Here is a 10,115-nt window from a genome sequence, read left to right as displayed (position 1 = left end):
CCAGCCCCAGAGCCTTTCAAAATGTGATAAAAGGGGCTGGGGTGGTGGTGGCTCAGCAGATACAAGCACAAGTCTCAAAGGAAAAAAGGAATGCAACGAATATAAAATTAAGTCATCTCATCACTATACCTACGAACTTGTACCCCTAAAGAAAATATGAACAAAGCCACGAACCTGGGAAAGATCATGTGATGACCTGAGTCGACCCAGACACCAAACCAGTGACAGACAATTCCATTTGGACTTTTTTTTTCCCCCCGAGGCAGAGTTTCTCTGTATAGCCCTGGCTGTCCTGGAACTCACTCTGTAGACCAGGCTGGCCTCGAACTCAGAAATCCACCTGCTTCTGCCTCCCAAGTGCTGGGATTAAAGGCGTGTGCCACCACTGCCTGGCACATTTTGGACTTTTAACTGTAATTACAGAGATTGATTTCTGTTGTTTTAAGCTGTCTGGGTTATCTTGTTGTGAAATCCTAAAGAAGTTAACACATTTAACATTTAATAGATCTGTGCTGGGTTCCCTTATCATCCATTTGCCAATATTCTGTGCATGGGCACACGTATACAAATGCATGGGGACTTGCAAGGAGAGTCAAGACGTTAATACTGATATCTGCTTCAATATCTCTGTACTTTTTTGGTTCTATTTGTTTGTTTTTGTTTTTCAAGGCTGGCATTCTTTGTGTAGCCTTGATGGTTCTGGAATTCTCTTTTTAGATCAGTCTGGCTAGTGAACTCACCTGCCCCTGCCTCCTGGAGTGTTGGAGTTAAAGGTATGGGTCACACTCTTAGGGAGTAGCCTATGTGGTCTTGGATGTCCTAAACTTGCTTTGTTTTTTTTGTTTTGTTTTGTTTTTTCATTTGTTTGTTTTTTGAGACAGGGTTTCTCTGTATAGCTCTGGCTGTCCTGGAATTCACTCTATAGACCAGGCTGGTCTCGAACTCAGAAATCCGCCTGCCTCTGCCTCCCAAGTGCTGGGATTAAAGGTGTGGGCCACCATTGCCGGGCTCTGAATTTGCTTAGTAAACCAGACTGGCCTCAAACATTGAGTTTTTCCTGCTTCTGCTTCCTAATCCTGAGATTAAAGGAGAGGCCACACACCATGCTCCACAGTTTTTTGTTTGTTTGTTTGTTTGTTTGTTTTGAGACAGGGTCTCTTGCTGAACCTAGACCTCGCCTATTAGGCTAATCAGTCAGGCCGGTAAGCACCAAGACTCCTCCCTTCTTGTAAGTAACCCTCAACACTAGGGTTACTTACAGGTATGATGTGGGGGCCTTGCTTTTTAATCAAATGCTGGAAAAATAAACCCAGTTCTGTTTTAGTAGCAAGTACTATGCCTACTGGCTGCCTCCCAGCCTCATTTGAGTAGTCCCTCCCTCCCAGGTGCAGAGTGGAGGCTAGGAACTTGATAAACTTGATATATGGCAAAGAATGACTTTAAATTCCAGGTCTTCGAACCTCTACCTCCCCAGTTCTGGAGTGAGGAGCATGGCCCACCACTCCTGTTCTGCCCTGAGGATATTTAAAACAGGAGAGTGTGCTGACACACCTAAGGGCCGATGTAAATTAGGTATTAGCTTTATTCCCAAGCACCTAAACTGGATGCTTGGAACCTAAGCAGTTGGCTGCAACCAGGTTTTGAACCTGACACAACTCAAGGCACCTGAGTAGAATGGCTACAGCTTGGAAAAGTTTGCCAAGGAGTGACAGTAGCTGCTCTATCCAAAAGCCAGGTGCACTGGGTTCTAGCAGCAGAAGGAAAGCACATGAGCTCTAGGGTCCCTGGTCTGGAGTTGATGGTGCTGGTTGGAGGATTCACCTGATTCAGAAAAGACTGCAACACAGTGGAGTTCAAGCACTTGGCTGCTGGGGAAAAATAGTGTGAGAACATTCTTCCTTGCAGGAAACAGACCTGGGCCAAAGAGGGTTGGGTTCTATTCTCAGCCACTCCCTGGAAAAACCTGCTGACTGGCAGCCTCTGGGAACTACAAGTAGTGTTTGGTGGTAACCTTTGGAGGACCTCAAGAATGTTGTGATAAAAACACCAGGACTAACTTGAGAGACATTCTGGAAAGCCGGGCTATAACTCTAGGCAAGAGCTGATATAGAGGCCATGGAGGAGTCCAGGACCAGGCTGACTGGCTTGCTCTTCCTGGCTTGCTCAACTTATTTCGTTATGCACCCCATGATCACCTGCCCCGGGGTGACACCGCCTAGAGTAGACTGGGCTCTCCCCTAGTAATCACTGATTAAGAAAATGTACTACAGACCTGCCTTCAGGAAAATCTCATGGAGGCATTTTCTCAATTGAGAGTTTCTCTTTTCAGGTGACTCTAGCTTGTGTCAAGTTGACATTAAATTATCCAGGAGGATGGGAGAACTCTACTGAGCCAGAGGAGTAGTGTCAGGGCATGGGAAAGTTGTCTCAGAGAACTTAAGAGCACTTGGCTTGGCTTGCAGGGTACCCAGGTTCAGCTCCCAGTACTTGCTAACTTAAAAAATCAACCTAATTCTGCTTCTGGGGATCTAATGCCCCCTTCTGGCTTCTGTGGGCACCAATGTGGTGCAAAGACTTACTACATACAGGCCCAAAACTCATGGCCACTGGGAGAAAAGTATTAGTTGGTTTCACCTGTGTCAGCATACCCTAGCCACAAAAATATAATCTTGCCTGTCAGTTCTGGAGTTGGAGTGAAGGATTCCAGACACAACCATTTGGTTTTCTTCTTCCAACCAAAAGCTTTTTCAAAGGAGCCAGGATTGTCTGGTGGTTTGTGGAAATGGTCAGCTAAGCTCAGTGTATCCCATGATGACAAGGCAGCCCTGGTCTCAAGATTTCAGGCTTGGGCTGGAGGAATGGCTCAGAGGTTAAGAGCACTGACTGCTCTTCCTAGAGGTCCTGAGTTCAATTCCCAGCAACCACATGGTGGCTTACAACCAACCATCTGTAATGGGATCTGATGCCCTCTTTTGGTGTGTCTGAAGATAGCTACAGTGTACTCATATACATAAAATAATTTTTTTTTCGAGACTGGGTTTCTCTGTGTATCCCTGACTGTCCTGGAACTCTGTAGACCAGGCTGGCCTCAAACTCAGAAATCTGTCTGCTTCTGCCTCCCAAGTGCTGGGATTAAAGGCGTAGGCTACCACTGCCTGGCTCATAATTTTTTTTTTTTTTAAAGAAAAATGAAAAAAGATTTCAGGCTTTGGGGTTTGTAGTGGCTATTCCTGGTTGTCAACGACTAAATCTGGAATGAACTATAATCCAGAATTGGAAGGCTCACCTGTGATCCTAATCTAGAGGCTGGGAGATACAGGTTTCTGACCAGGATCTTGGCATGGAGATCTTGAGGCAAAGTGGCTATGAATCTCAGACAATTAAGACTGGGAGATCTCAGCCGGGTGTTGGTGGCGCACGCCTTTAATCCCAGCACTTGGGAGGCAGAGGCAGGCAGATTTCTGAGTTCAAGGCCAGCCTGGTCTACAGAGTGAGTTCCAGGACAGCCAGGGCTACACAGAGAAACCCTGTCTTGAAAAACAAAACAAAACAAGACAGGGAGATCTCCGAGTTCAAGGTCATCTGGGGCAAAGCAAGTCCCAGATCCAGGCATGGGCCTTTAATCTGGGTCACACCTTCTGCTGGAGACCTACATAAGGACATTGGAAGAAGGAAGATTTGCTCTCTTCTTTGCCTGCGTGCCTTGTGGGACTGGGCAACTGCTAGATCCTTGGACTTCCATTCACAGCTGCTGCTGACCATTGTTGGGGAGTTGGACTACAGACTGTAAGTCATCAACAAATTCCTTTACTATGTACAGACTACCCTTAAGTTCTGTGACTCTAGAGAGCCCTGACTAATACAGAGTTCCTGTTTATACTTAGTATATGTGGCTCACTAGCCGTACAGGATATGCTCTTTGTGTTTTATCTGAATAGGAAGGAGGGAGGAAAGAAGACTGGGTGGCTCCACCTTTTGACACAGAAGTTGGGGAGCTGTGGGGGGGTACTAAGGATGGCATGAACAGGGGGCCCCAGGCACAGGAGAGGAGAGGCTGTCTCTGTGACACACCCCAAATATCTGAGTACCTGTAAGTGTCAGGAACCTCTGCCTTCTCTTTCTGGACTACTCAGCAAGCATCGAGGTAGTCCTCTAGACAACCTACTCTTGGACTCTGGGTACTACTTCTCAGACAGCTTGCAGAGTCTCCCAGCCCCTGAAATGTCCTTGCTGCTGAAGCTAGCTTTTAAGCCTCTTGAGAATAGCCCATGCAGTGAGGCCCAGATTGGAGTTAAGAGGCTATCACAATAGTACAACATACATGTGATCCTGTCAAAACCACAAAAGAGTCTGTGCAGGATTGCTTCCAATACCTTTTTAAAATTAAAGACATTAACGTCTAGTTTCTAGTGTGGCAGAGGTGGGGCACGCCTTTAATCCCAGCACTTGGGAGGCAGAGGCAAGTGGATTTCTGAGTTCGAGACCAGCCTGGTCTACAGAGTTCCAGGATAGCCAGGGCTACACGGTGAAACCCTGTCTTGAAAAAACTGGTGGTTGGGGAGTATCCAGTTTCCCAGTGCTTTTTAAGATGTTCTGTTGCCCCTCCAACCAAAGGAATTAGAGATGGAGATTTAAAAATTAGGACAACTTACACGATCCCCCTCAAAGTGTGTTGTCTTTAGCAAACTAATGCTGTATATACTGTATAGTACTTCTATTTTCTCTTTCCATAAAAAATGTCGAGATTGGGTGGTGGTGGTGCAAATCCCAATCTTGAAAAACAACAAAAATGTCAAGGTTGGCTGAGATGGTTCGGTGGGTAGAGGAACTTGACTAGCTCAAGTCTTAGAACCCGAGTTGTGGAAGGAAAGAGCCAGCTTCTAGGTTCTCCTCTGACTTCCTGCACACTAAGCGCTTGCATTTGTAACTTAGGTTTCAAGTCCCAGACAAAAGGCTGAGGTGCCTATTTAACACAACAAATCGACCTGACCTCCTGCCTCTGCCGGCATTCCTCTTCCCCTGCTGTCTAGGATAACTCACCTCCGACCTTAAATTTCTCTACTCCTGGAACTGGGCTGCCCTTCCCTATATACTCTAACCATTGTGGTTACCTGATCTTTGTTGTTTAGTTTCTTGGCCACTTTCTCCATCATACCTAGTCATGTTTTGTCCATTTTATTTTTTTCCTTTCCATCTATAACCTCCTACACTACTATATATATGTGTATATATGTATATATCAAAACTACAGAAGAGTTGAGGGTTATAGACGCTTGGCTTTATTTTGGAGCTGGAGAGATGTAAACAGTTAGGAAGGCTTACTGCTTTTTCAGGATCCAAATTTAGGTCCTTGGTGCCTATGTAACCCCATAACCACACAGGTGTTCTTACGACTGAACCATCTCTCAAGTTCCCTCTTTTGTTGTTGTCGTCGAAACAGCATACCCCAGCCTGGTTTTGAACTCAGGCTTCTCCTACTTCCCAAGTGTTTATTCCAGACACTCTGTAGACATTTCTAAGCAATTTTGTAATACTGTTCATTATTTGTTTTCTTCCTCGCATTGAAGTAGTCTTTGAGTCTACTCAAATGTTAGCTCAGCATTTAATGTCCCTTCAATCTACTAATAAAAGGGCTCTCTCTTTTTACATGACAATTGACCAACTTTGTCTCATTACTTCCAGACCTTTTAAATATCTAGTCTTCATTAACCTCCATCCAATAGTTTTAGCTATTGGTGATCATTTTCTAAGTTTTTTGGTTTGGTTTGGTTTTTCGAGACAGGGTTTCTCTGTGTAGTCCTAGCTGTCCTGGAACTCCGCCAGGAATGCGCCTGCCTCTGCCTCCCAAGTGTTAGGATAAAAGGCTTGTGCCACCACCACCACCCGACTGAAATACTGTTTTTAATAGTGAATAAACCAAGTTTATTCAGTGGCTAGCTGAAGCCTAGACCGATTTGGGGTGGAGGGGGCAGGCAAGGCACACATAAGCTTTGAAATTCAGGTCAGTTCAAAACAACCAAACCAGGACCTTGCAGGAAGATAGTGGGAATACTTAAGGCACCTAGAGCTTTTAGTGAAAAGAACGAACGAAATCCCAACTTTCCTTTTCATTTTTATTAAATGACAAGAATTATTGTTGAGTTCTTGGGAGTTGCTCTGGCATTCGACAAGATGAGGTTTGAGGATCCAATTCTTTCGGGGTGGGAAAAGCTATAATTGTTTAGAAGTCTTTGAACTTTCCAGGGTGGATTATTCACTTTTCGGGATTCAGATCCTATCAGTTATTTCTCAGAGGAAGGTCATCAGCACTGACTTCTATTCCCAAGACCCCCAACCCCTGGATTGTTTTTCTGAATCCAGGGGACAAACCTAGTTAGCTTTAATCAGCTGGACAGGGAGGCCTGGTGGCCAGGCTTAGTCTCCCAGGGGCACACCCTGAGGGTGCAGTCTGAGATTGGGCCACATAGGAGGCGGGCCCTGGTGGGCGTGGTCTAGTGGTGATAAACTTACTAAACCTGGAGCTGTGGGCCATCGAGGTTAAGCCTGATCTAGTCTTTCCTGAAATCTGGTTCCTTGACAGGAATTAAGATGGGAACCCTCGTGACCCGTAAAGATATCCCCCCGTGGGTGAAAATTCCTGAAGACCTGGAAGATCCAGAAGTATTCCAAGTCAACACGCTGGTGCTAGAATCTCTGTTTGGTGAGTAGCGAGTCTTGACCCGGCTGCCATCGCTCAAGCTCCGGATCTTTGAGTGCTCGTTTCCTTTCCCCAACAGGCCGTCAGAGATCTCGAATGCCTCATATCGAGCAGGTGAGCCAGTCCATGTTTGAGCTGAAGACTCTGGAATCTTCCGAACTAACCGAGGTCTTAATTTATGGCTCTGCCAACCAAAAGCTTCGGGCTAAATGGATGCTTCAGTGTATGGCTGAGAGGTACCGCCTGCGCCAGGAAAAAGGTGAGAGTCGCTAACTCCCTCCACCACACTTAACCTACCTACCTTCTCACATCTCCACTGCTTGCATCCCTCTGAGGATGCCTTACTCTTGGGCATCGCTTGGAACTCCTCCATCTCTGGACTGTCTCTGACAACCTTTTGGGAGTTTGGGGGTGGGGGGCGGGTAGGGTTGGGTAGGCAGAGGCAAGTAAGTCTAAGGTGAGAAGGGGTTGGGACTTGTCCCTTTGGGCAGGGTTATCTGAGGTAACACTGCCCCACCCCACCCTCTTCTCCAGGCTTCTAGGAAAACGTTAGAACTGGCCCAGTGGTGCCCTGGTTCTATTTAGAGGTCCACAAAAAGATGATTAAAAGAGATAGATGGTGAACCATGGGGTCCCCCTATTGTTCGACTAACACTTAATCCTCATGTTGGTGTTTCTCATGCAGGAATGCTCAAGCTGCAGGAATCCATGAAGACCCTGGAACTAGACCAGTGTTTGGAGTGAAGCCAGTTTCCAGACATTGTGGCTCCCACCTGGACACAGGTTAAGCTGTGGCCAGTGGTTCCTGGGTGATTTTTAACTTTTGTTATATCCTAACAAGATATTCCTGGATCCCTGCTGTGCATTCTGATGTGAATAATATCTCGTTTCCAAGGTTATTATTCTGATCAAATAATAAAATGTAAAAGATTAAAATGCACATCATCATTAAAATACGAAAAGAGCCAGGGTCCTTTTCCGGGTTCCCATTTGCATCCTTGTAAATGCCTGAACAGATAGCTTGTGGAATCTTCAGCTTCTGTATCCAGCCTGTTGGGAAACACTGTCTAGCTTGAAATGTGGGATGTGAGTTGCTTCATTAGAGGAATTGGGGCTTGTGATGGTTGAACAGCCACCAAAGTAGATATTTCAGTTTACCTTAATGGAGACCAGTTGGATAGTGGAATAAATCCCACGTGAGGAGCTTTCTGGCTTTATGACCTTAGGCATGTTTAATCTCCTTTCCCATCCTGTAGCCTTTCTCCCTGTAGCCTTGGCTGTCTTGGAACTCACTCTGTAGACCAGGCTGCCTCTGCCTCCGAAGTGCTGGGATTAAAGGCGTGCACCACCACCGCTGGGCGCTTCCCATCTTTTAACTTAGATCTGGGAAGCAGGAGGATCAGAGTTCATGGCCAATCTCAGCTACAAAGCAAGTTCTAGGCCAATTTGGGCTAAGTGGGACCCTACCTCAAAACAAATATATATATTATCTGCCCGTACATGTAGGGGACTTAGGAACAAGTACGTGTAACAAGCGCTATTGACAGCAATGGGAGAAAATCCTCATCTGTGGAGATATCTGTTTCCACGGAATAACTGCTCTCCTTTGTGATGAGTAAGGAAACCCCCGATTCTGCAGTCTAGCTGGGGGTGACCAGCACTTCTCTTCCAGCCACGCCCCAAGTGCTGGGATTACAGGTGTGTGCTACCACACCCAGTGCCGAGAAGTCTTCTGTTGAATTTTCTCATCCAATTAAAAATAAAAGTCCTCACTCCCTTTGTCACCCTTATTAGACTTTAAGTAATCTCACTCATGTGTTGAAGGCAGCTTTTTCTGGTCTACCTCATCCTTCCCCCAGATCCGGAGCTCGTTACTTGAAGATCTTTTGTTGTAGGTAGTGTCTTAACTACCCTTGGCTGGCCTGGAACTCCTTATGTAGTAGATCAGGCTGTCCTTGAGTTCCCTCCCAGAGATTACCCTGCCTCAGGCTGTCCTTGAACTCCCAGAGATTACCCAGCCTTTATCTCCAGAGTGCCAGGAACTGAGAGCACCAGCTGGTTTTGCTAGTCTGATACCATTTATATGGTCTCTGTGGAGAGAGCCCCTCCCTGCCTCCAGCTTTATTCTTCCTTCTTGGCTCACTTGTATACCTTTTTCCTTTAGAGTAGCAATCTCCCACTTACTGTGGGTACATACGTAAGTGGTGTTCTTCAGTACCCGTATCTGAGGATAACAGTTGAAGCAAGGAAGATGTAGTTTCAGCTGTCCTGAGCGGAAGTCAAATCAGGATGATAACTAACACAACAGTAATCAGATGACCAGATAAACATTTATACATTTATGTCGCCATTGAGTGGTAGACATCACTATATGCATACATATATGCATATCTCTTAACGTACATAACGTACATCGTCTGAAGAGGGTGTTGAATCCCCTGGAAATGGATGGTTGTGAGTTTACCAGGTCGGTGCAGGGAACTGAACCCAAATCCTCTGCAAAAGCAACAAATGCTTTTAACTATCATTTCTTCAGCCCTATAATAAGTATTGTTAATCTATGGATGAGATGCTATTCTTATTCCAGCTCTGAGTGAGTAAGATTTCTCCCATCTCAGATCTGAAGGAAGGACTCTACCCTTAGCCCATCCTCCAAGGTTCCCATCAGGAAACACTCAAAAGAAGACACCATAGAGATCCCTATACAGTTTTCCAGTGTTACTGGCTGTCACACAACCTGTGGGCTCTGGGAAGACAAAAGCTTGCTAATGTGCCCGCCTTCACTGCATTAGCATTCTGAGTCTGTCCTTGAGAATTCTGGCCAGAGCTTTCTGGACCATTCAGATATTTTGAATAAAAAGTTTGGGTTTGGCTTGTTTTTAAGTCAGTTTTTAGATTAAAAAAAATTATGCGTATGAGTGTTTTTATTGCATGTATACCTGTGTACCATTTGTGTTTCTGGTGCCTGAGAGGTTAGAAAAAGGCATCCGACTCCCTGAACAGGAGTTAGGAGGCACCGTGTGGGTGCTGGGAATCAGTCCCAGGTTCTCTGTAAGTGCAACAAGTGTTCTTAATCACTGGGTCCTCTCTCTCTCTCTCTCTTCTCCCCCCCCCTTTTTTTGTTTGCTTGCTTTTTATTGTTTTTGTTTTTGTAACAACAGTCCTGGCTGTTCTGGAACTCACTCTGTAGACCAGTCAGGCCTTGAATTCATGGAGATCTGCCTCCCTAGCACTGGGATTAAAGGCCTGGGCCGCCACCACCCAACCTGCCTCTGTTTTAAACTGGGCCAGCTGGTATATGTTACAATCCCAGCATTTAAAAGTCAGAGGCAAGCTGGGCAATGGTGGCACATGCCTTTAATCCCAGCACTTGGGAGGCAGAGGCAGGAAGATTTCTGAGTTCGAGGACAGCCTGGTC

General features: G+C 45.8%; 1 protein-coding gene across 1 annotated transcript; it reads left to right on the top strand.

Annotated features, from left to right (window-relative positions):
• Positions 1 to 6,588: 6,588 nt before the first annotated feature.
• On the top strand, positions 6,589 to 7,514 carry Dppa5 (developmental pluripotency associated 5). The gene is made up of 3 exons (XM_031345549.1): positions 6,589 to 6,700; positions 6,777 to 6,956; positions 7,383 to 7,514. Exons 1-3 carry the CDS (start codon positions 6,589 to 6,591, stop codon positions 7,439 to 7,441), a joined length of 351 nt encoding a protein of 116 aa, XP_031201409.1. The 3' UTR covers positions 7,442 to 7,514.
• The last annotated feature ends 2,601 nt before the right edge of the window (positions 7,515 to 10,115 follow it).

Source organism: Mastomys coucha, unplaced genomic scaffold, assembly GCF_008632895.1.
Source record: "Mastomys coucha isolate ucsf_1 unplaced genomic scaffold, UCSF_Mcou_1 pScaffold23, whole genome shotgun sequence".
Taxonomy (NCBI): domain Eukaryota; kingdom Metazoa; phylum Chordata; class Mammalia; order Rodentia; family Muridae; genus Mastomys; species Mastomys coucha.
The sequence above is the reverse complement of the archived record's forward strand: the minus strand, read 5'-3'. Positions and strand labels throughout refer to the sequence as shown.